A 26,947-nucleotide genomic window follows, 5' to 3' on the forward strand; every position below is an offset into this window, starting at 1 on the left:
TTCACATTTGACTAGTTTTGTCTATTTCAGTTTTGTGTTGGTCAGCCAGCTCCGGCTGCTACTGCTTGTGCCAGTTTGTTTTTGTTCCTTTTTAGATTGGACTCTTTTTGCTCTGCTTTCAGAATATACCAGAGTGCTGATATAGTGGGCTAAGTCGTGCGACTTCAGTATTTTTTCTATCAGACGTGTTGGACCTTTTTGCAGGGTTTTTTGCATGATTGTAGACAGTGTCTTTCCTCTCCTGTCCTGTCTAGTCAGTGTGGGCCCCATCGTTTGATCAGTCTATTTTCCTATCTGCGTTTGTGTTTTCATCTTGTCTAACCGCCAATATATGAGAGTCTATTTTCCTATCTGCGTTTGTGTTTTCATCTTGTCTTACCGCCAATATATGTTGGGGGCTATCTATTCCTTTGGGGTCTGCTCTGGGGCAGTTTAGATTTCCCCTTTCTAGCTTTAGGCTTATTTAGCTCTCCTGCTGTGCCGAGGCATCTAGGATCATCGTAGGCACGCTCCACGGCTACTGCTAGTTGTGTGGATAGGATCAGGGGTCTGCAATCCGCTTAGTTACCAACCTCTCTGGTTTTCTGTGGCTTGCTTGGTCTTGCTCTCCTCCTCAGTGACCCAGTCATAACACACTCCTCTGTGCTGCAGGAGAGGCTGACATACATGTGCATCTCCTCCGGCTCACAGCAGCACTTTCCCAGCACCTCCCCCGCTCTCTCCTCTGCCGGGGCTGTGGAGCAGAGGAGGGGATGTGACCATGGAGAATTGAGCTGTTTCTCTAGCTCTCCCTGGGAGCACACACAGATAGATATGGCTGACCTTGTAGCTTGGTCGCATGTCGCAGGCTCTGTCCCTCAGTGGCGGGCAGTGCTGGAGGACAGGAGCACTGGCCAATCAGCTCTTCTCTCAATCTGATGCTCATTGGCCAGTCTTCTCCTGCACGTCATGCCCCCTTTAGAATGGCTGAACCCAGAGTGGCAAAACACGGTGGTGGGCTTTTCTCCACAGGCCCTGGTGCGTGTGCTCTCCTGCTTGCTCGCACTAACTAGGGCCGTTGACGCGGGCTGCCACGGCCCTGGTCAGCACTTGCACCGAGAGAGCGCGCGTGCACCAGGGCCTGTGCAGAAGATTTACAGGGCCGGCGGCCCATTTTGTAGCTCAGAGCCTCCTTCCCAGCGGATATCTGCCCGGCTCGGCAGATTATCAATCCGGGCCTGGTTGGGTTTATATTATACATTCCTTGGGCTCAGGTGCTGCTCCCGGTGCACTTACCAGTGTGCGCTTTGCCCTGTCCAGTTGCCGGTGTGCTTCCCAGTGTGCTCTCTGCCCTGTCCTGCTCCTGGTGTGCTTCCGAGTGTGCGCTCTGCCCTGTCCCGCTCCCGGGGCGCCGCCCAGTGTGTCGTGTGTCCTTTGCTTAACCCTCTCCCTGCCTTGCTCTCTCTCAGGACTGCTTCTTCCCGAGATCCCCCGAGGTCCTGGTTCTAGTCTCGCTCCTTGGTCACAAGAGCCCGGATCTTGCTCTCCCGTTCCCGCTCCATGTTTCATCCTCTAGCTTCCCCGTTCCTTGTGCTTTCCCTGGCTTTCACTGTCTCCTTTGAGCTGTCCCTCTGGTACTAGCTTTCGTGGTATTCTTCCCCCCGGGCCTGCCCCTAACGGTCCTTGTATAGGGGTCGGTTCCACCTGGCTAGCTCGCCTAGGGGGGTAGGTACCACGTTCCAGTGGGTCCACTCCAGGAACCGTGACAGGTACATAGCATTACACATTAATATGTTAACACACAGGTACACCATTCGGGTATCACAGAAAGTGCACAGAATCAGCAACTAGGAGAGAAGGGAAGCAGTGAGGTTCTCTGCCAATTCCTTACACCCAGACTATTAAATTCACACATTTTGCGACTGCTTGTGCTCAAAATGTTGCCTTTTAGGATCATGGAGATGGAAGCTTTCCGCAACCTGATGGCTACAGCCGTCCCTCGGTACTCGATCCTCAGATACCACTATTTTTCCTGGTGTACCGTCCCCACATTACACAAGCGTGTGTCCCACAACATTAGCCATGCCCTCAACAATGCAGTTACTTGGAAGGTCCACCTAACCCCGGACACATGAGCAAGTGCTTGTGGTCAGGGATGGTACATCTCGCTGACGGCACACTGGGTTAACATAGTGGAAGCCGGGATCCAGTTGGACCTTGGGATGGAGCACATCCTCCCGACGATGAGGATTGCCCCCACAGTCTACTGCTCCTGTACCTCATCCTCTTCCTTTTCAGCCTCTTTCTCCGAAATGACCACATCAGTCACAAGCTGGAAGCACTGCAGCACTGCCTCAGCCAAGCGGCAAGAGGCTGTGCTGAATCTAATATGGTTAGGTGACAAATCACACGATGCTGTAGAGTTGTGGACAGCTCTGAAAGAGCAGGCAGATCTGTGGCTGACACTGCTGAACCTACAGCCAGGCACGGTTGTGTGTGACAATGGCCGGAACCTGGTGGTGGCTCTGAGGTGAGGCGAGCTCACACATGTACCATGCCTGACCCATGTGCTAACCTTATGGTTCTGCGGTTTCTGAAAACCTACCCAGAGCTGCTTGTCAAAGTACGCCGCCTGTGTGCCCATTTTAGAAAGTCAGCTAGAGCTTCCGCCGCCCTTGCCGTGCTTCAGCAGCATTTCCAGCTTCTGGCTCACCGAGAACGCTACACTGCATATGTTGAAAAGGATTTGTGAGCAGAAGAGGGCAATTATTGACTGCCAGCATCAACAAGGCCGTCAGTATTCAGTTCAGTCTCCACACATAAGACCTCAGGAGTGGACATGGATGTCAGACATATGTACTATCCTCAAAAACTTTGAGGACTCCACCAAGATGGTGAGTGGCGATGAAGCCATAATTAGCGTCACCTTCCTGCTTCTCTGTGTTCTGAAACACTCTCTGCTCACAATCAAAGAGGATTCATTGCAGGCAGAGTATGATAAGATGGCGCAAGAAACCATACAGGGTGATTCTACACAGCCCAGTCTCATTTCATCCCATTGTGGATTGGGTGACAATGAGGAAGAGGAGGAGGAAGAACAGGAGCTTGTTTCATGCGCTATAGATGGAACTACCTACACAACTCTCATACCATCTGTTCAGCGTGGATGGCCTGAGGACAGGGAGGAGGAGGAGGAGAGCATGGTCAGTCATCCTCTTGGTGAGGACACGGAAGTCTTGCCTGTTAGCAGTCTGGCACGCATGGCTGAGTTTATGTTACGCTGCCTTTCCCGTAACCCTCACATTCTTCAAATATTGGGTGATTACTGGTTGGTGACACTTCTAGACCCATGCTACAGGGAGAACTTTCTATCTCTTATTCCCGAGGTGAACAGGTCTACTAAAATAGGGCAGCACCAGAGGGTCCTTGTTGCGGAATTATTAAAAAAAATTCCCATCTGAAAATGCTGATGGCAGAGGTCACAGTTTGTTGGACAACAAAGGAGTACAGGTGAGAGAGACATAACGCCAATCCAGCAGAGGCAGGGGAACACTGGCAAAGTTCTGGGAGAGTTTTCTCAGACCCTCTGATCGCACAGGCCCTTAGGCGCAGGTTACTCTCATAAGGAGTGCAAAGTTTGGGAAGATGCTGAGGGAGTACCTTGCTGACCATACCAACATCTTCCGTGATTCCTCTGTGCCTTATAATTATTGTGTATCCAAGCTGGACACGTGGCATGAACTGGCTCTCTGCTCCTTGGAGGTCCTGGCCTGCCCTGCCGCTAGCGTTTTATAAGAGCGGGTTTTTAGTTCCGCTGGTGGAATTATAACTGATAAGTGCATCCGCCGGTCAACTGAAAATGCTGACAGGCTAATGATTATAAAAATGAACAAGTGCTGGATTGGGCCAGACTTCTCAACACCACCGTATGATAGCAGCGTAACATAAACTCAAATGCAGTGTCTTTTTGTTGGGAGGTCTATTCCCATGCACCTCTTTACACCCACACCTGGGCTATTTGCTGTTGTCCTCCTCCTTCTCATCCTCAACCTCCACCACCATATCACCAGGGTGATCGTGGTCCATGATGCAACACCCACATAATTTTTTTAAAGGGTGTTTATGATGCCTGTAAAAAAATTTTCAGGCAGTATGTTCATGTATACCCCCCCCCGGGATAAATGTTTGTCAGCCCATACACTTAGTGCATTGGCATTGCAAGTATAGGAGACTGACTCTTTTCTAATGGGAACATTTTTTTATGAGGCCCTCCTTCACGTCTCTTCCAAGGGGTATTGGGGTGCGTCAAAATTAGTTTTTGCCAGCCCTTGAATTCACTGCATAGGCAAACAGTATGGGAGACCCACTTCCTAATAATGGGATCATTGGTTTATGAGGCCCTCCTCCACGTCTCTTTCAAATGGTACTGGGGTGCGTCCAAAGTTTGGGCAGCCCTGCCATTCATTGCATAGGCAAACACTATGGGAGACACACTTCCTAATAATGGAAACATTGTTTTCAGGAGGCCCTCTTGTACATCTCTTCAAAGTGGTATTGGGGTGTGTCCAAATTTTGGGAAGCCCTGTCACTCACTGCATAGGCAAACAGTATGGGAGACCCATTTCCTAATAATGTTCCCATTGTTTTCAGGAGGCCCTCCTGCACGTCTCTTCAAAAGAGTATTGGAGTGCGTCCAAATTTTGGGCAGCCCTGCCATTCACTGCATAAGCAATAACAGTATAGGAGACCCACTGTTTAATAATTGGGAACAACAAAGCATAGCCGACTGATGGCTCTCTAAGAATAGTGAGGGCCGCCTGAGGGGAAATTTTATTATGTATATATTGTTGTTATATATTTTGTCTGTCTTAAAACACTACTGCCAAAGCATATCAGGAACCTATTATTAGTCAGAGTCAGCGAAACCACACACCTGTAGAAAAATTGTAATGCTGTTGAGCTCCTCCTGATTGGCAAGTGCAGCGTTTAAATGTTTCTGTATGTCAGTAAGTGCAGAGCTTTGAGAAAGATCTGTAATAGATCGAAATATGTCACTTGCACTCATATTTGCACACTGTCTGTGGAGTTTTTAATTGTGTGAAAACTTTTTTGGAATCATTAAAGGATAAAATTTTTTAAAGGAGCTGGAACAAACTTTTTTTTCTTATCAGTATAGGAGACCAACTGTTTAATAATAGGAACAAAACATAGCCGATTGATGGCTCTCTAAGAATAGTGAGGGCCGCCTGCTGGCCCTTTAGTAATAGTATAGGCCGCCTGATTGCCCTATAAAAATAGGCTTTTTGACTTTCAGAGTCCCTCCTTCATAAATGAAACAGGATGTGTCTGTTGATGTGTCACACACCACATGGCCAGCTAAGGTTGAAAAATATTTAAATGACATTTCCCAGTGAATGCATTTTTCTTGGTTGTAAGCAATGCTAAAGTTCAAAAATGCATCAAAAACGCTACGTGTGAACATAGTCCAAGGTGTGAAGGAGCATTTTTGTTTTTGGTTACTTATCTTACCTTATATACAAGTCATTACCCTGGAAAGGATGTGAATTAACATATTTCCCAAGAAAATCCATTTTGGTTTTGTTTTGTATGTTTTATTGTGAGTCTGTAAAAGTGGCGTAAGACTCCGACAACATTGTTCACAACAGTGACCTGGGAGTCAGAAATGCTTCCTGGGGTCTTCCCCATCCTGTTCCCATGTCCCTTGAGCATTGTTCCCATAGATTTCAGCAATTTTTAGTCCATCTGCAGACCGCCGGTGGGGCTTCCGTAAAAATGCTCAAGCTTTCCATAGACTTACATTCGGCTCGTTGCTCGCGTCAAGCACCCGAGCATTCCAATTTGCTCAACCTGGACATTTTATTGCTCGCCCATCACTAGTTAACATCTCCACGATGGGACGGTGTTACACTAATGAATAAACTCCACCTGTTTCTCCTTTCTTGAGATATTGGTCTGATGGTTTTTTTTTTATAGGCTGTGGTTGTGGTGGATGGAGCATGAAAAAAGCAGAATGTAACTAACATTGTGTGTAGTCTCTTCTAGGAAGTGAAAGATGCGGCACTTATCTGCACTTTAACGTAGGACAACATGGAACATCTATTATTTTCCGTGATATTCCTTTACCTTAGGGAAGGTAAGTACTAAGAAATCATAAGAAATCATTTCAACTGAAGACTAGCTTCAAATGAGGCTTCACTATGTTGACAAACTCTGTTTTACCATTGGATTGAACATTGACTTGGGGAAGAAGGTAAGCTTCTTTACTTTTGTCCATAATGTCCTCCTCCAGCTTTAACGTCCATGGTTATTGCTGAATAGTTTTATACCCCAATAATAACTGGAGATGATATGATTTTGATCCTAAGCACATTTCAATAATAATAATAATCTTTATTTTTATATAGTGCTAACATATTCCACAGCGATTTAAAGTTTGCACACATTATCCATGACCTCTATGGTGCCACTACAATACAATACTTACTTGGCCGTAAGCCATATATTGTTCTCAAGCCACTATCTGGAAAACAATGGCTTACGTAATAAACACTATATGGAAAAAAATCATTATTCTTATTATATTACTGTATGTCCACACAGAATTTCTCTAAGAGTTTTTAGAGCAGGTCCACTTAAAAAAATGCCTAAAATTGCCTATGGCTTTATCAACGCTATTGCAGCAGCTCTAGTGTGGGTGGCTCTCATTCTATACTGTTAAGTACAGAGTTGGTTTCCTAGCTGAATCCTCCATGATGTCATGTCATTTCTTTTAACTGCTTTAAAGTGTTTAAAATAAGTTGCATAAGTCTGAACATGTGCACAGCAGTGTAGATTTGACTTTGCAGCTGCAGCAATGTAGCCACCAAGTTTTTTCGGTGGTCAATTTCCTGAAGCGGCTTTGCTAGTGACTTTGACATTTTTCCATCAAGATGGAACATTTGCACTGCAATGTCATTATGACATTGCCGTGCACTATATTCATTTCATGGAATGCTTTTGTGGTGCTATTTTCAAGCAGATTCTGGGTGGAAAGAAGCCGTGTGCAAATACTTTTAAGCTATGCACATGTAGGCGGAAGGCCCCCCCGCTGAGTGTCCGGGCCGGAACCAAGGGGACCGTCTTCTAGGTTCCTAGGGAGTTTGTTTCTGGGGAGCAGAGTTAGGAGATGGACCACTGAGACTGACAGGACGGTTGGGGGAGGAGCCTATATAAAAGGGGCGGAGGACGCCAGTCAGAGTGAGTCAGCAGAACAGGAAAGAAGGAGCAGGAGACCGTGGGAGCGCCAGGGAGCCAGAACCAGGGAACAGGACAGTGACAGGAGGGAGACTCACGGTGGACTGCAGGGAGACGTCGCCGAGTCGACCGACAGACGACCACTACTTCACTCCAGCCCACGGCTGTTGCCGCCTCACTCCAGCTCGCGGCTGCGGCCTGCCCGCAGCCACCCGCGGCCGTTGCCGCCTCACTCCAGCCCGCAACTGCAGCCTGCTTGTGGCCACCCACAGCCATTGCCGCCTCACTCCAGCTCGAGGCTGCGGCCTGCCCGCTGCTGCCCGAGGCCGTTAACGCTCCACTCCCGACCACGGCTGCGGCTTGTCCATTGCCGCCCGCAGCAGCCACCGCCCCGCTCCAGTCCGTGGCTAGGGCCAGGCCGTCGCCCGCTGCGGGCTCCCTAGTGCAGCCATTGGCTGCGCCGGTGGCCTACCAACCGCCACTCCGCACCGCCGCTGCCTGCCCCGGTTCGGGGGCTGCGGCCTCGACTCTCCCACTCCCGGGCGGTACTCCTCTGCCTTTGTTGGGGGAAACTCTGCCATGGAACTCTTCTAGGGCCTAATGTGCCCCTGCTTCGCCTGGGCGCCGGAACGCTCGAAGACTACGCCAGAGCCTCAGCAGCTGGGCCCAGCGGCTGCGACGCCGAAGCACCATCCTCCAGGACGCCGAGGGATGTCAGGACGGATAAGTGACATAATATAACTAAGGACCCGTAGTCGGCCATACCGCGGCCCTATAGTGACCGGCCATTGCCGGAGTAGTCGTGTTCTCTTTACCAGTGTTCGCTTGTATTGGGTCCCTGCGAGGATGATTTCTGTTATTTTGTTTGATGCTGGTAGGGCTATCCTAAGCAACCAATCTATAAAAGTTACTGCCTAAAGTTCAATCCGTCTCGCGTCTCGTCACTGCATCCCGCGTACCTGCCATTACCACACACACAAGTTCTTCGAGGAGGTTATGGAGCAGAAACTGGCAGAAAGTCTAAAAGTCCACCTCTAAATTTCAAAATTCCTCAGTGTTTTCATTCAATTTCTGCTCCAAGAACTCAGCAAAAAGATGTCATGTGCAGAGTGCCTTAGGTTTTGGGCATATTTAATAGTGTGGAGTGAAACCCGCCACAAGCGGAGACTCCGCATGAACAACGATGCAGCCGTGGGTAAAGCCACCTCATAAAAACAACCGCCATAAGCAACTTAGCCAGGGAAAATAATGCAGCTGTGGCGACAACTAAATGATGCTGTGTGCACATACGCTAGAGAGTTCTTGAAGGAGACTTTTTTTTCCCAAAGCAATTTTGTACGCTTTATTTTTGTTCTTCAAGCATTCTTTGCAGGCTTTTTATTGGACAGTGCCTAGTTTAGAGATATTTCCTTCAAGGTTATATTCACAGAAGTGACACACACTATTTTTTTTCCACCAAGTATATTTCAACTCATCTTAAACTCAACTTAAGTTAAAAAAAACCCTCACATGATCAGCAAACAGAATTTCCAGAAGAAATACATTCGAAGAGCTTCGCGGGCATTTTTGAAGCAGTTTTTGAGGAGGATTTTGGTGAAAATCTCCTCGAAAAAAATCTCTTAAAAAGCTAAGTATGGCAAACGGGGGGCCATCTCAACAACCCCTATGGTTATACCTTACTTGACAGAGGTAGACTTTTTATTATTTTAGTGAGATATGTTATCTTTTTCGTTGGTTAGCCATCCCATGTGGCAGGCTTTTCGTTGTGCAAATACAATGACATCTTCATTTCCGTGCTGCTTTATATTTTATTGTAAAATTGTAATAATTTTCATTTTCTATAGGCAAAATTCTCTTGTTCCAGGTTTGACCAATGAACAAATCTGCGAGGAAACAAAACATGTGTCCAGTATGGAGGGAGGTGAGGTGACGTTCTCTATAACACAGATGGAGGTCCAGGACATCACGTGGATGACCTACAGAGATAAAAGTATATTTGCGGTGACAGAACCCGGGAAACCTGTTACTATCAGAAGCCAACTCTATAATGGACGGATAAACGTTACAGCCAGTGGGTCGATAATTATAACAAAACTAACCAGAGAAGATCGAGGAACCTATAAAGGCAGTGTTCTGAGGAGAACATTAGGCCAGTGTGCTCAGTTCTACAATCTGACGATATATGGTAGGTTAGATTAATTTAATAATCTCCAGTCTAAGCTTTATTTAAATGGTGCCTACATTTTTGCTACAGGATTATTCCCAAAAAATTAAATTATCCCCTATCAACAGTGGTCAGCAGACCAGGACACTGGTCAGCAGACCAGGACACTGGAGCCTACGCTCCATTCATTGTGTATGGGACTGATGAAGTCAACTGAGTCATGTGCGCAGTGCCTTAGGTTTTGTGCATATTTAATAGTGCAGAGTGAAACCCGCCACAAGCGGAGACTCGGCATGAACAGCGATGCAGCCGTGGGTGAAGCCACCTCATAAAAACAACCGCCATAAGCAACTTAGCCAGGGAAAATAATGCAGCTGTGGCGACAACTAAATGATGCTGTGTGCACATACGCTAGAGCGTTCTTGAAGGAGACTTTTTTTCCCAAAGCAATTTTGTAAGCTTTATTTTTGTTCTTAAAGCATTCTTTGCAGGCTTTTTATTGGACAGTGCCTAGTTTAGAGATATTTCCTTCAAGGTTATATTCACAGAAGTGACACACATTAATTTTTTTCCACCAAGTATATTTCAACTCATCTTAAACTCAACTTAAGTTAAAAAAAACCCTTACATGATCAGCAAACAGAATTTCCAAAAGAAATACATTCGAAGAGCTTCGCGGGCATTTTTGAAGCAGTTTTTGAGGAGGATTTTGGTGAAAATCTCCTCGAAAAAAAATCTCTTAAAAAACTAAGTATGGCAAACGGGGGGCCATCTCAACAACCCCTATGGTTATACCTTACTTGGCAGAGGTAGACTTTTTATTATTTTAGTGAGATATGTTATCTTTTTCGTTGGTTAGCCATCCCATGTGGCAGGCTTTTCGTTGTGCAAATACAATGACATCTTCATTTCCGCGCTGCTTTATATTTTATTGTAAAATTGCAATAATTTTCATTTTCTATAGGCAAAATTCTCTTGTTCCAGGTTTGACCAATGAACAAATCTGCGAGGAAACAAAACATGTGTCCAGTATGGAGGGAGGTGAGGTGACGTTCTCCATAACACACATGGAGGTCCAGGACATCACGTGGATGACCTACAGAGATAAAAGTATATTTGCGGTGACAGAACCCGGGAAACCTGTTACTATCAGAAGCCAACTCTATAATGGACGGATAAACGTTACAGCCAGTGGGTCGATAATTATAACAAAACTAACCAGAGAAGATCGAGGAACCTATAAAGGCAGTGTTCTGAGGAGAACATTAGGCCAGTGTGCTCAGTTCTACAATCTGACGATATATGGTAGGTTAGATTAATTTAATAATCTCCAGTCTAAACTTTATTTAAATGGTGCCTACATTTTGGCTAAAGGATTATTCCCAAAAAATTAAATTATCCCCTATCAACTGTGGTCAGCAGACCAGGACACTGGAGCCTACGCTCCATTCATTGTGTATGGGACTGATGAAGTCAACTGAGTGCTGTGCTTAGCAATCCCATACACAATGAATGGAATGGAGGCTGCGCTTGCGCACCTCCTCTCCATTCAAAACAGGGCTGCAGAGTCCTAACCTCTGGCTTCCAGAGCCTCATTCTCAAGATGATTGAAAGTCCCAGAAGTTTGAGCCCCAGCGATCAGCAAGATGTCCTCTGTCCCATGAATAGAGAATAACTTCAATTTTTTTTAATAACCATTTAATTGAACTATTTCTTAAGATTTCTTCCTAATTCATATTATTATAGAAAACCAATATTTAGAAGAGCAAATCTCCATCTTCAGTAATGCAACCACAACCTCACCAGTGAGTGTGAGGGGCAGCACAGGAGCGAAGACCGCCAAGGCGAGACAACAGTTCACCGGTAAGAATTAAGTGGGGAATTGACTGCTAAAATTAGACATGGTCACTAATTCTCCCAAACAAGACTGAGTATCCCAGTACACAATTGGGTAAAGGGGTATTCCCAGCTCTAAAAGTTTTATACAGCAAGGAAAATAAGTATTTGCTACACTGCCAATTTTACAAGTTTTCTCATCTACAAAGAATGGAAAGGTCTGTCATTTTTATCATAGGTACATATCACCTATGAGAGACAGAATTCAAAAATAAAATCCAGAAAATCACATTGTATGATTGTTAAATAATTAAATTTAATTTTATTGCATGAAATAAGTAATTGACCAACCAGCAAGAATTCTGGCTCTCACAGACCTGTTAGTTTTTCTTTAAGAAGCCCTCCTACTCTGCACTCATTACCTGTATTAATTGCACCTGTCTGAACTCGTTACCTGTATGAAAGACACCTGTCCACACAATCAATCACACTCCAACCTTTCGACCACGGCCAAGACCAAAGAGCTGTCTAAGGACATAAGGGACAAAATTGTAGATCTGCACAAGGCTGGGATGGGCTACAGGACAATTGTCAAGCAGCTTGGTGAGAAGGCAACAACTGTTGGCACAGTTATTAAAAAATGGAAGAAACTGGTCAATTACCTGAAGAGAGCTACGAAGACAGTCTCAAACATTACAGTTAGTAACACACTACATGCAACATTCCCCTGCTCATGCCAACACATTTCTAGGCCTGTTTGAAGTTCACCAATGACAATCTGGATGATCCAGAGGGGCAGGGAGGAAGGTCATGTGGTCAGATGAGACCAAAATAGAACTTTTTGGTATCAGCTCCACTCACTGTGTTTGGAGGAAGAAGAAGGATGAATACAACCCAAGAACACAGTCCCAACCATGAAGCATAGAGGAGGAAACATCATACTTTGGGGGTACTTTTCTTCAAAGGGGAAAGGCACAACTGCACGGTATTGAAGGGATGATGGATAAAGCAATGTATCGCAAGATTTTGTCCAACAACCTCCATCCCTCAGTAAGAGCATTGAAGATGGGTCGTGGCTGGGTCTTCCAACATGACAATTACCCGAAACACACAGCAATGGCCACGAAGTAGTGGCTCTGTAAGAAGCATTTCAAGGTCCTCGAGCGGCCTAGCCACTCTCCAGACCTGAACCCAAAAGAAAATCTTTGAGGGAGCTGAAAATCAACATTGCCCAGCGACAGCCTCGAAGCCTGAAAGATCTGGAGAAGATCTGTATGGGGGAGGGGGCCAAAATCCCTGCTGCAGTGTGTGCAAACTTGGTCAAGAACTACAGGAAACATCTGACCTCTGTAATTACAAACAAAGGTTTCTGCACCAAATATTAAGTTATGTTTTTCTATTGTATCAAATACTTATTTCATGCCATACATTGCAAATTAATAATGTAAAAATCATAAAATGTGATTTTCTGGATTTTATTTTTATATTCTGTCTCTCACAGGTGAATTGTACCTACAATAAAAATTACAGACCTCTCCATTCTTTGTAGGTGGGAAAACTTGCAAAATTGGCAGTGTATCAAATACGTATTTTCCCCATTGTAGATACTGGTCCCTTTTTTCGGACACACCTATTTCCCCTGTCTCATTTTAACTTAGTATAGAGAGGTGAATGGGGTGTAAGTGCGCCTCCTCCATTCACTGGTCTGGGCCAGTTGAGGAACTCCATTAGGAAAGAATAAAGTGAACCATAGCAGCAGGGGCCAACCCCAGGGGTAGGAGGCTAAAAGTACAGGTAGGGGCACCAACAAGGCACTCTGCCCCAATCAATGATAAGTCATTTTAATTATTTTTTCATGGAAGTGAGTCTTTAAGAACTCAGATGATTTAGACAACCCTGACCAGTTGATGTCAGTAGACTGGCTATTGGGGACCTTGATAATGAGTGGATATAGACAACGAACGACTGGTTATGAAATGCAAAGACTTTGCTCTGGATGATGGAGACCTGAGCATGGGTTCATTTTGGTGTTTGTATTAGAAAACATAAAGGATTTGCCCAAAAATGGAACTTAAAGGGAATCTGTCAGCAGGTTTTTGCTATGTAGTCTGAGAGCAGCTTGATGTAGGGGCATTGACCTTCATTTCAGTGAAGTGTCACTTACTGGACTGTTTGGCACAGCTGCCAATCAGTGGTGGGGGCGGGGTTACAGTTGTTAGCTGGACTACCTGGCACATGACACCTAGTCCTGCAGTGATAAATCTGCTGATAAAACACTGAATGTATTGAAACTACAGACAGCTGCTGAGCAAGGGATCCATCACTGGAATTAGACTCTCTGTCCCTACATCATGTTGCTCTCAAACATGCTCACATATTCCCTTTATAATATAATGTGTTGAGTCAGAGACCAAGGGTTATATTTTGCCCAGGGATGGTGCCCATGCAATAACATTGTTTTTCATCTTGTAGCATGGATTACAATAATCCTGTATGTGTCTGCCACAGCTGCTCTGGTGATGATATTCGTTATTACCATTGTAGTGTCTAAACTTCAAACAGGTACGTGCAAACCAACATCTGTGTTCAGCTTATCCCTTAATGGGACTCTGTCAGCACAGAATAACTGTTCAAACCAAGCACAGGCGCTTGGTGCTTCACGCCGGTGCCAGTCATTTATATACACCTTCCCACCTTGTTTTCCATCCATCTCCTCTCTTCTCTGACTCTATGAAGCCAGAGCTGCCAGTCAAAGTAGTGGGGCAGGTTGAAATAGAGGAAAAACAAGCAGGTGGGAAGGTGTATTTAAATGATCGGCCCGGCCATGGAACACCTAGTGGTGGGAGTTAGTTTGAACAGTTATTCTGTGTTCCCAGAGTCCCTTCAACTCTGAAGTTTGTACACCAGAGATGTTCCTCTAACCAATAGTCAGCCATTATTGCTTTGGGTGGACTAGAGTCATATAGTCACTCGGTCACACAACTGCATATAAGTGTGTACAGTCTCTTTCTTATACTTCTTCCTATTCAATGTTCTTCTTTATATGCATTTTAGTTTAGTACATTCTCCTCCCCCTTCATGCCCTCAATACACAGGGGCAAAGCACTATCTAAAGTGTTACACATATAAACTCCTTAGCATACAGACACATGCAGCAACGTCATGAAGAACATTACACAACAGTACTAAGATGTGTAAATGTGAATCCAGCTGTAGGATGAGGAAAAAGACTTTTTAGAAAGCTCAGCACTCTATTTCTGTTTCTGCCTCTGTCTGTTTGCTCACTCTGTTCCTACCTGTTAGGCCTGTTTCACACTTCCGTTTTTTGATGTCAGTCAAAATCCGCCAATTTTAGAAAAAAATGGATCGCCCCTTTTTTGGCGAATCCGTTTTTTCCCCCATAGACTTACATTAGCGACGGATCTTGACTGACGGTCGTCCGTCTCACCTGTTTTTTGACGGATCTGTCAAAATTTTAGCGGCTCCCGGGCGGATGAGACAGACTCTGAAACATTTTTTCAGAGTGACGGTTCGCTATTTTGTATTGCGCATGCCCGGTAGATTCGCTCCGGCAGGGATTTTAACCCCTGAATAGCGTTCCGGAAAAGCCGTGCAAAGAAAAAAAAATTCTCTCTCTCGACGCGGTTCCTTTAATTTTCCGACTTCAGCGGATCCGTCAAAACAACAGTCCGGTGGCAAACGTTGGTGTAACAACGGAAACAGATCTGTTTTTAGCATCTTTCACGGATTGCAACTGAACAAAAAAAACGGAAGTGTGAAACAGGCCTTAGATATACATATTCCGTGTATATTTATTTATTTAGGGATGCTTACCAGATGTGAAGCTCCAAAGAAAATGGTTATGATACTTATAAAAAATATAGTGGTTTATTGGATTGTCCACCAAAAATAATTATTGTAGCAAAATAGAGAGTATGTGATGTAGTACAAAGTAATTGTCCATTTGTCTATAAATAATTCATTAGATTAGCTGAAGTTTGTTCTCTCAACTTTCCATGGATCCTGAATGAAAGTTTACGTCTGTCTATGTCAATGTCATGGATTAAGATGCTGCAAGAATAGGAGCACATGTCAGGTCTTTACCCCTGAGTGTGAATATCCAAGCTCTGGAACCAACAGGAGCACGTGTCAGCCTCTGTGTGTGTAAGCCCAAAATGCTATAGGAATAGGTGCACGTGTCAGCCTCTGTGTGTAGGCCCAAAATGCTATAGGAACAGGAGCACATGTTAGCCTCTGTGTGTGTAGGCCCAAAATTCTATAGGAACAGGAGCACATGTTAGCCTCTGTGTGTAGGGCCAATATGCTATAGGAACAGGAGCACATGTCAGCCTCTGTGTGTAGGCCCAATATGCTTTAAGAGCAGGAGCATGTGTCAGCCTCTTTGTGTGTAGGCCCAAAATGCTATAGGAACATGAGCACGTGTCAGCCTGTGTGTGTGTAGACCCAAAATGCTATAGGAACAGGCGCATGTGTCAGCCTCTGTGTGTAAGTCTAAAATGCTATAGGAACAGGAGCACGTGTCAGCCTCTGTGTTCACCCCAAATACTATAGGAACAGGGGCACATGTCAGCCTCTGTGTGTAGTCTCAAAATGCTAATGGAACAGGAGCACGTGTCAACTCCTGAATGTAGGCCCTATGAGTTGCGAGAGAGAAGCGTGACCCCCTGAGTGTTGTGGTAATATATACTGTATGTCCTGGACTCAACATCTGTTGTCCATTTAAAGAATTCCAAACTTACTGTATAGCGTTAACACTCACCCACGCAAAGTGTACCACATGTAATGTTAGCGATGTACTAGTATTTATCTTAAAGGGAATCTGTCCTTCCTGGGATGTATATGACCTATTAATATGGGCATACAGGTGATACACATGTTTAACTAGTCCTACTCTAATGGTTTTGTTGTTGAGAAATGTCATATTCTGTCTTTATGTTAATGATTTCTCCAGGCTTCAGGGCGTTTGGTGCAGTAAGAAATCCCTGCCTTCATGGACCCAGAATTCGGCACCTGCGCCCTGCACTCCCTCAGAAAGCCATACCTCATCCTCCCTTCTAAGGGGACAGCATTCAGGGATCTTCTGTGCAGGCGCCGGCGAGTTACTGTGATCTACAGCATGCGCGCCGATAAGGTGCTCTCCCCACTTCCTCCCTGCATAGTTATCGCCATGTACATATGAGAGAGGGCCAGTGCCGTAGTCGTGGCTGAGATTATCAAGTCTTGCGTGCCCTGGCCTCCCGTCACATGCAAATAACGTCCCATTGTCAGTGTACTTGCCTCTTTATCCTCTGCATCGTCAGGGCCTTCTCGCCGTTGTTTAAGGTCCCCTCCGATCACTTGTGTACAAACAGAGACACAGTCCAGTTGCAACTTGAATTGTAAAACTTTACTTTCTTCTTTACACAGCACATCCTTATCAGACACAGTATCTGCATAGGGTTTCATACAGGTCACATTCTCCACTTTCCCTGCACTCTTTCCTTGGTCCTTCAATACGTGCCCGTGTCGTACCACCTCATGCGGTAAAGCAGCGTCCTCCCTGTTCAGACTCACTACGCTTGGAGGTTCCCTTGTCCGTTTCACCCGGATCTGAGGGCGTCAGTCCATGCAGTAATTTGCCACATGTTGAGCGACCTGCGTAACCCGTACTGTTGTGACACTGTTGTAACTTCTGCTTCATTACTGGTGTACCCTGTGCTAGAACAGCTGCACTTCTGCACATGGGGCCCTGGATGGCTGGATCCCTCACTTGTAACGTTGCAGTGCTACTGGGTAGCTCAGGCTCCAAGCCCACCCGAGCTGTACGGGCTCTGTAGCCCTCTGACTCTATCCAGGAAACTCTTCCTGACGTACCCCCAGTAAACTTCTCCTATAGTTAACTATATACTGGGCTACTGTTACAAAATACAAAGTGCTGCCTTTAGTGGCTTAACAATGGCACTAAACTTTCCCTGTGTAAAACAATATTATACATAGCAGAACATGAAGACTGGAGAAGAGCAAATGTTGTTCCTATCTTCAAAAAGGGGAAGAAGGTGGACCCAGGCAACTATAGGCCGGTGAGTCTGACTTCTATACCAGGAAAGATCTTTGAACAAATTATTAAACAACATGTAAGTCAATACCTGGATAAGAATGAAGTGATCAAACAGAGTCAGCATGGGTTTGTAACTAATAAGTCATGTCAGACTAACTTAATTTCCTTCTATGACGGTATCACTGATTGGGTGGATCAAGGAAATGCTGTAGATATAGTATATCTTGACTTCAGCAAAGCATTTGACAAAGTCTCTCATACAATCCTTATTGAAAAAATGACTAAGTATGGAATGGACAAGGCAACTGTTAGGTGGATTCATAGCTGGCTTAGTGATCGGACCCAAAGAGTGGTCGTAAATGGCTGCACATCCAGTTGGAAGAATGTCTCAAGTGGGGTACCACAGGGCTCTGTCCTGGGCCCTGTATTGTTCAACATCTTTATCAACGATTTAGATGAAGGAATTGAGGGTAAACTGATTAAATTTGCTGATGACACAAAGCTAGGAGGGATAGCTAATACTAGAGAAGAGAGAGAGAGGATTCAAAAAGATTTAAATAAACTGGAGAAGTGGGCAGTAACTAACAGAATGGTTTTTAACAGGGAGAAATGCAAAGTACTACATCTGGGCAATAAAAATGAAAAAAGCATATATAGAATGGGAGGAATAGGGCTAAGTGACAGCACATGTGAAAAAGACTTGGGTATACTAATAGATCACAGACTGAATATGAGTCAACAGTGTGATGCAGCAGCAAAAAAGGCAAATGCAGTTCTAGGATGTATTAACAGAAGCATACAGTCTAGATCACGTGAAGTCATTATTTCCCTCTACTCCTCTTTGGTCAGACCTCATCTGGAATATTGTGTCCAGTTTTGGGCACCACATTTTAAAAAAGACATCAACAAACTGGAGCAAGTTCAGAAAAGAGCGACCAGAATGGTGACCGGTCTGCAAACCCTGTCTTATGAGGAAAGGTTGCAGGATTTGGGAATGTTTAGTTTGCAAAAGAGAAGACTGAGAGGAGACTTAATTGCTGTCTACAAATATCTAAAGGGCTGTCACATTGTAGAAGGATCAACTTTATTCTCATTTGCACAAGGAAAGACTAGAAGCAATGGGATGAAACTGAATGGGAGGAGACACAGATTAGATATTAGAAAAAACTTTTTGACAGTTAGAGTGATCAATGAGTGGAACAGGCTGCCACGAGAAGTGGTGAGTTCTCCTTCAATGGAAGTCTTCAAACAGAGGCTGGACAGACATCTGACTGGGATGATTTAGCGAATCCTGCTTTGAGCAGGGGGTTGGACCAGATGGCCCAGGAGGTCCCTTCCAACTCTACGATTCTATGATTCTATATATACAGCTATACACAAAGGAAGCTTTTACAATCGGAAATATTTACATTTAAGGGAGTGGGAGTAGCACATGGTCCCGGTAAATCCCCTACATACACATGGTTTCTAGTGGTAATTGTGCAGTGGGGAAGTGGGCAGAGCACCTTATCGGTGCGCACACCAGTCACAGTGGTTCACTGGCGCCTGCGCAGCAGATCCCTGAGTGCAGTGCCACAGAAGGTATGAAGAGGTATGTATTGTGGAAGGAGTGAAGGGTGCAGACGCGGGATTCTAGCGCCATAACTGATGTGCCTGGGAGGGGGGTAGTATTACAATGCAGACAGGCGGCAGTGATTTCTTATAGGCACCACATGCCCCGGAGCCTGGAAGAAATCATTAACATACGGAAAGAATATATGATTACTCAGCAACAAGACCATTAATATGAGGCAGACATGTAGGACTAGCTTAACATTTCTATTACCTGTTTGCCCATATTAATAGGTCATACACGTCCTGGGGGTGACAGATTCCCTTTAGTTAATATTTATCACTAACTCCCTGTTCCCTCTCCATAGAGTATAATAGATTGTGTAGTCTGACACATTCTGACAGTCCCTCTTATGTTACCTGTTTTATCTAGAGTGGTGATGAGCTAAGGAGGAGGGTGGAGATGAATAAGGGTACCGTTACACTAAGCGATGCACCAGCGATCTCGACAACGATATGGATCGCTGGTGCATCGCTAAGTGGTCGCTAGTGAGCTGCCACACAGGCAGATCTCACCAGCGACATAGCAGCGGTCGGGGGTCGCTACTTACCTGTCAGACGCGGCGATCCTGATGTCCTCCCGCCCGGCTCCACGCGTCGCTCGTTGGCGCCACGGAAGCCCAGCAGGAAGTGCCCAACGAGAAATGGTCCAGGACGTTCTCGCGCGATCAGCGATAACCAGCGGGGGAGCCGGTCGCAGGTAAGTATCAGACATAGCGATATCGCTGCTGCGTCACAAAACCTGTGACGTTTCAGCGATATTGCTGGCGATCTCGCTGTGTGTAACGGGGGCTTTAGTGGAGAAAGAAGCAGATTTCTCTGTTAATATATATTGCAAAGTTTCTTTTATTCACACAAACTACTGATTTGTGTCGATTTATAAAAAAAAATGCAAAAATTGAGCTTGGTTTGAGTTGGTACACATGCAGCATATAAACGCATGTTCACATTGGCCATAAAGCATACAAAACCTACAAAAGACAAAATGAGAAAAATCCTGCCGTAATCAAATAAATAAAAAGCAAAAGTGCATCTAAGTAATTCAGAGTTCTTAGTAATACTGTATTTAATCAAATATATATATATATAATTGCCTTAAATTGTCCGTCATCCACTTCCGTCTGGATGTCCCTGAATCCCACAATCCACCGTGCCGCATCGGAAGTGCGCCGACCGCCATTTTGGGACACCCAAGTGATGCCGCTCGGATCCAGGACGCAGCTGCGATCCTGACGGCCGTTGGAATTACGGCCGCCGCTGGGATCCCGGCCACTGCGCATGCGTGAACTCTGTTGCTCTGTTTATTTATGAACTGCGTCACAGCATGTCATTGCTGTGATGTGCCTGCCAGCAGTCTCTGAATCGGTGTACATAAAAAAAAGGACTCTGAATCGGTGTACATAAAGAAAAAAGTTTACACGTTACAGCCTGTCATTGGACCTAAAACATACACATTACAGTGTGTCGCTGGACCTACAAAAGACATGTTACAGCGTGTTGCTGGACCTAATATAATACACGCTGTACATAAAAAAAAAAACGGTTAAAGCGTCTCAGTGCACCTACAGTGTGTCACTGTACAAAAAAAATACACGTTACAGCGTGTCGCTGGACCACTGGACCTAAAATAATACACGCTGTACATAAAAAAAGGTTAAAGCGTCTCAGTGCACCTACAGTGTGTCGCTTTACTGAAAAAATACACGTTACAGCGAGTCACAGTACCTAAAAAATACACGTCACAGTGTGACACTGGACATAAAAAATATACGTTGAAGTGTGTCGCTGGACCTAAAATAAGACACGTTACAACATGTCGCTGGACCTAAAAAAGACACGTTACAACGTGTCGTTATTAACGAAAAATACACGTAATAGCGTGTCACGGACTCACCAACTAACACGTCTAAATCACCAGGGCTAATTTAGGTTTCCTTAGACTGCAAATATCAACACCAACATGGCTCCTCCTAAAAAGTACGCCAATGACAATGAAAGGAAAGCAGCAAATGCCCAATGGAAAGGACGACAACGTGTAAATGAGACTCCTGAAGAAAAACGGCATCGCTGGGACAAAAACCAATGCATATAAGCGTAGGCATAGAGCAGATGAGTCCCATGATGCAAAAGTCATTAGATTATCACAAGATGCCATTGGGCACCGACAGCTCTGCAAAAAAAATCTGTCTCAACAACAATACCATGCTCACAAGATGACCCATCACAACCAGCACACCTCATCGTTGAGTTTAAAACTACAAGATGTGTTGGGTTAACTAACAATGCATTATCCCAACGCAAGCTACATCAGGAACAATGTCCATTCGCCATAGCAAGGACACTAACACAAAATGCAGAAGCACACCGTCTACAGCGACAAGCTGAAACACAAAGCCATAGAGAAGTGCGACTACAACACCAACGACAAATCAATATTCACCGGCAATCAAGCCATATAGAAAAAGAAAGACAAACTTCAACTACAAGCAAAAAATGTAACCCACAATGAAAACATAATTCACGAACACAGCTGTGGTCCAATGAACCATTTATGTCAAAGTTGCCAATCTTTGAATTTTGGAGCTGAGATGCCTTCCGATGGAAAATTTACACAGTGCTGTCAGAAGGGAAAAGTACATCTACCTATACTCCAGTATCCTGAAGAATTCAAAAAGTTCATGATAGGAGAAAGTGAATTCAGCAAAAATTTCATGGACAATATTCATAGTATAAACAGCTCTTTTGCTTTTGCATCCATGGGAGCAAGTATTTCACCACCACCTGGATATGGCCCATACTGTTTTCGCATACATGGACAGATCTATCATTGAAGAGGCACACTACATCCAACAGAGGAAGACCAACCAAAATTTGCTCAACTTTATGTATTGGATACCGCCGACACAAATGAACTAAGACTCAAAATAAAAGAAAATGAAAAATGTCAACCTACATTGATGAACATTATCGCTGAGCAACTGAATGCTATCAATCCATTCGCTGCTGCCTATCGAATGCTACGTGACATTGAACAACAAGAACAGATCAAAGCTCATCAAAATGGAACTGTCATGCCAACCATCACAATGGCTATTAAGCAAGATAGGAATCAAGATCCAAGGCGATACAACAACCCAGCAGTGAGTGAAGTGGCAGTTGTCTTTCAGAATGAAGATGGTGAGCCTCCCTACATATTAATCCATTTAAAACCTGATCCACGCAACCCTCTGGCTCCCAAAACCCAACGTATCAGCATTCTCCATAGCAATTTGGATGCTCTGCTGTATCCTATATTTTTCCCTTATGGAGACCAAGGCTGGCATGACGGTCTAAAACAACAGGGAAATAGTGCCCAAAGAATAACCCAACTTCAGTAATATAGATTTGTATTATCGGTCAGGAAGGGATTTAATCCACTATTCAATGGTGGCAAGCTCACACAGCAATATTTAGTCGAGGCATACGTCAAAATAGAGGCAAATCATCTACATTACATCAGGATGCACCAGAAAGATTTAAAAGTGGAAGATTACTGCCTTCTACAAGAACATTTACTAAAAAAATCTATTGAAAAGGGCATCCCAATTGGAAAGACAGTAATTTTGCCATCATCTTTTGAAGGCAGTCCAAGAAACATGCAACAGCGCTACCAGGATGCTATGTGTATAGTAACAAAGTATGGTCGCCCAGATCTGTTTGTCACCATGACATGTAATCCCAAATGGACTGAAATAACAAAGAATTTAGAACCATGGCAACGTGTGGAGCAAAGGCCAGACTTGGTGGCACGTGTTTTTAAAATTAAACTTGATTCCCTATTAGCAGATATCAATAATGGATTATTTGGAGAGGTTAACGCAGCCGTCCATTTCATCGGGTTTCAAAAGCGTGGTCTTCTACAAGCACATATTTTAATAATCCTGGAAAGCAATTCAAAATTAAGAAATGAAGAGGACATGGACAACATAGTATGGGCAGAAATTCCCGATGAAAAAAAATACCCTCAGCTCCACAACCTTGTTATTAAAAACATGATTCATGGTCCCTCTGGAGAAGCCAATCCTAACTTTCCCTGGATAATGGGAAATGTACCAAAGGTTTCCCCAAAAAATATCAGGAATATACTGTCAAGCAAAAGGACGGCTATCCAAGTTACCGGAGAAACATTGGGAGAATCTACGACCATCATTCAAAAAAAAAATTGATAATTCATGGGTTGTTCCATACAACCCATATTTGCTCAAAAAATACAACTGCCACATTAATGTGGAAATGTGTGCCTCTATCCAAAGTGTTAAATATTTGTTTAAATATGTATACAAAGGACACGACAAAGCTAATATTGAAACAGCTCAGACATCAAACATAATGAAACAAACCAATTTGTCGATTCGAGATACGTCAGTGCACCAGAAGCTGCGTGGAGAATATTTGCTTACCCAATGCATAAACAATCTCATGCCATCATTCGCCTAGCGGTACACCTGCCTAACTATCAGCCACTATATTTTCATGAAGGCGATCCCATTGACAGCATTCAACAAAAGCTGCATAACAATTCCACACTAATGGCGTACTTCAATCTTAATAAGATCGACCTAAATGCACATCAATATTACTACCGAGAAATTCCAGAGCACTATGTTTGGAAACAAGGCACATGTGAACCCAGAAAGCGACAAAGCGATAAAGTAATTGGAAGAATGTATACAGTTAGAGTAAAAGACCAAGAATGATATTATTTACGTTTGTTACTATTGCATGTAAAAGGCGCAACAAGTTTTGACAGCATTAAATCCGTAAATGGGGTTACACATCAAACATTTAAAGATGCTGCATTAGCACTAGGATTGTTGATAGATGACAATGTTTGGAAAAATACTATAATAGATGCCACCATTCTGAACATGCCTACGCAACTTCGGGAGATGTTTGCTTACATTTGTGTTTTCGGCCCACCTACTAATCCAATAGAGTTGTGGAATGAGTTTAAGGAACATTTTTTAAAAGACTACTGTCATAGATACCACTAACAGAGAAGATTGCATCAATTGTGAAGGGTATGCTATGAAAGATGTGCTGCTAATCAATGGAAAGTCTTTTGATGATTTCAATTTACCACGACCAGCAAAGAAAAAAGTCAACTTCAAGATGAGTACGATAAGGAATATGAGTTAGCAAGGGCTGCAGAGATGAAATAAACTCTGAATCAGGAGCAACGTTTTGCCTATGAGGCCATAGTTCATGCTTTACAAGACACCACATTAACACCGAAGTGCTTCTTTATTGATGGCCCTGGTGGCAGTGGAAAAACCTATCTATACCATCTACTCATTCATTATGTACGAGGGCAAGGAGATGTTGTCTCACCTGCAGCCACAACAGGAATAGCGGCTAACTTGCTACAAGGAGGACGAACCATGCTGTCACGTTGCCGTCAGACTCGGGGCCTGCTGTCCCGGCCTCGGCCACTAGGAGGCGCCGGACGGTCACGTCACTGTCAGACTCGGGGCCTGCTGTCCCGGCCTCGGCCACTAGGAGGCGCCGGACTGTCACGTCGCCGTCAGACTCGGGGCCTGCTGTTCCTGCCTTGGCCACTGGGAGGCGCCGTGGTTCGCCCCCGAGTGATGGCGGCGACAGAGAAGGGGCTCCTGCGCAGGCATCTGATGGATGCAGGCTCCGCTCCTCTGTCAATCATGAAGGGGTTGGTGCATCACCATCAGGCCTGGTCCTGGGGGAGGTCCTGATGACATTATCAGTCCGGAAGCCCGTGAGGGATGACCTGATCCCTCAAATACCTTGGGACTGGTCTTGCAAGCCGCCGGATATATTCTTGGTTCCCCTATGTGCTACTGTGTGATTTGCTATTGTTTGACTCTGACCTCAGCCTGGATTTCTGACCCCTCTACTGCCTGACGATTTTGTACCTCTGCCATTCTCCCAGTTTGTGACCTTGGTCTGGATATTCGACTCTTCTACTGCCTGCCATTTTTGTACCTTGCCGCTCTCCTGTTTTGTGACCTTGGCCTGAACTGTCGACTCTGCCACTGCCTGCCGTTTCTGTACTTCCGCTGCTCTCCTGGTTTCTGACTACCGTCCTGCTCTGGCGCACTGCTCCACCAGACAGCCACCCCCTGGGCCTTGCTACAATTCCAGATCCCTGTATAGGGGTTAAGGGTCTCGAGGTTTCTCGGGGTGCTGTCCCTACTGCAGTCCAGATCCGAGGATGGACGTCACATTTTATCCGGCCATAAAAAAAAACAAAACTGCTTCTTGTGTATATATCCAACATATACAAAAGCAGTCTCCCTGAACTTTTTTTTTTTTTTCCATCTCCTGCATGAGCTGATTTTTGGCCTGAACACCTTTTACTTGCTTCAGTGCAGTCTGAAGGATCACTCTCATCTTCCTGCATAAACATGCTGCAGTCTAGAGACTTCAGGGAGAAAGCTGAACGTTGGAGATCCACACTTCTGGGACATCGGCCCCTGGGCAGTTCTGGCCAGGGTTGCCCAGGGGCTCAGCAGGTACTGCCTGCAGATGCGGCTAAAGTTTTATTACCTATCGTTCTTTCATTTGGTCAGAAATCTCTGTTTTTAAAAGCTTATGTGGATAGTGGATCTGAAGGAAATTTTATGGATTCTTTGGCTGCTAGGAATCTGGGTGTACCTCTACTAAGACTTAATGCCCCTATTAAAACCACGGCTATTAATGGCACATCCATTATTCTGGAGGGGGGTAAATTTGTTACTGACAAAATTGCTATGTCTGTGGGAGCATTACATACCGAGCTTATGTCATTTTTTGTGATGGATAATTTATCTTCTGCAGTTATTTTGGGAATGCCGTGGTTACGCCAGCACAATCCTGTAATTGACTGGCACCTGGCTGATGTTGTACGCTGGAGTTCGCAGTGTCAGGATAACTGCATAACATTAGCAGTAAACCAAGTTAAGGTTAACCCCTTCCTGACATCCGACATACTATCCCGTCCATGGGACCTGGGCCCCTATGCCCATGGACGGGATAGTACGTCTACCGCGATCAGCGGCGCCCACGTGGTGAGCGCCGCTGATCGCGGCCGAGTGTCAGCTGATTATCACAGCTGACACCCGGCACAATGTGTCAGGGGCGGTCACGGACTGCCCCCGACACGTTAACCCCTTGCACACCGCGATCAAACATGATCGCGGTGTACCGGGGGTTAAAGGGAAGCATCGGCAGGGAGGGGGCTCCCTCCGTTCTTCCCTGAGACCCCCGCAGCAGCGCGATGTGCAGCGCTGCTGCAGGGGCCTCCTTCCCTGCAGGTCCCCGGATCCAAAATGGTGGTGGGGACCTTCGGGGGCCTGCAGGGAGACGGCTTCCTCAGTGCCTGCAAAGCGCAGGCACGAGGAAGCCTGCAGTTCTGCCTGTGACAGATGACTGATCTTTCACAGTGATCTGTGATGTGATGTCCCACCTGGGACTATTTAATAAAGTAAAAAAAAAAATAAAAAAAAGTGTTAAAATAATTAAAAAAAATTGCCAAATAAATTAGAAAAAAAAAAAATATTCCCCCAAATAAATCCATTTTTTGGAAATAAAAAAACAATAAAAGTACACATATTAGGTATCGCCGCGTCCGTAACGACCCGCCCTATAAAACTGTCCCATTAGTTAACCCCTTTAGCGAACCCCTTAAAAAATAAAAATAAAAAACGAAGCAAAAAATAATGATTTATTATCAAACCGCCAAACAAAAAGTGTAATAACGCGCGATCAAAAAGACGCATATAAATATCCATGGTACCGCTGAAAACGTCATCTTGTCCCGCAAAAAACGAGGCATGACACAGCATCATCAGCAAAAAAATAAAAAAATTATAGCTCACAGAATAAAGCGATGCAAAAATAATTATTTTTTATATAAAATAGTTTTCATTGCATAAAACCGACAAAACATAAAAAAAGACCTAAATGAGGTATCGCTGTAACCGTATTGACCCAAAGAATAAAACCGCTTTATCAATTTTACCGCACGCGGAACGGTGTAAACGCACCCCCCC

General features: G+C 44.7%; 1 protein-coding gene across 1 annotated transcript in view; it reads left to right on the forward strand.

Annotated features, from left to right (window-relative positions):
* The first annotated feature begins 6,016 nt into the window (after positions 1 to 6,016).
* The window catches only part of LOC141083024 (uncharacterized), a 45,805-nt gene continuing 24,874 nt past the window's right edge, over positions 6,017 to 26,947 (forward strand). The window contains exons 1-5 of the mRNA XM_073567170.1: positions 6,017 to 6,133; positions 9,098 to 9,418; positions 10,382 to 10,702; positions 11,144 to 11,260; positions 13,706 to 13,795. Coding sequence (XP_073423271.1) covers positions 6,088 to 6,133; positions 9,098 to 9,418; positions 10,382 to 10,702; positions 11,144 to 11,260; positions 13,706 to 13,795 — 895 coding nt within the window. The 5' untranslated portion in view covers positions 6,017 to 6,087. The remainder of the gene's footprint in view (positions 6,134 to 9,097; positions 9,419 to 10,381; positions 10,703 to 11,143; positions 11,261 to 13,705; positions 13,796 to 26,947) is intronic.

The sequence above is a fragment of the Dendrobates tinctorius genome, unplaced genomic scaffold (genome assembly GCF_039654945.1).
Source record: "Dendrobates tinctorius isolate UK_male_01 unplaced genomic scaffold, ASM3965494v1 ptg000019l, whole genome shotgun sequence".
NCBI classification, from domain to species: Eukaryota; Metazoa; Chordata; class Amphibia; order Anura; family Dendrobatidae; genus Dendrobates; species Dendrobates tinctorius.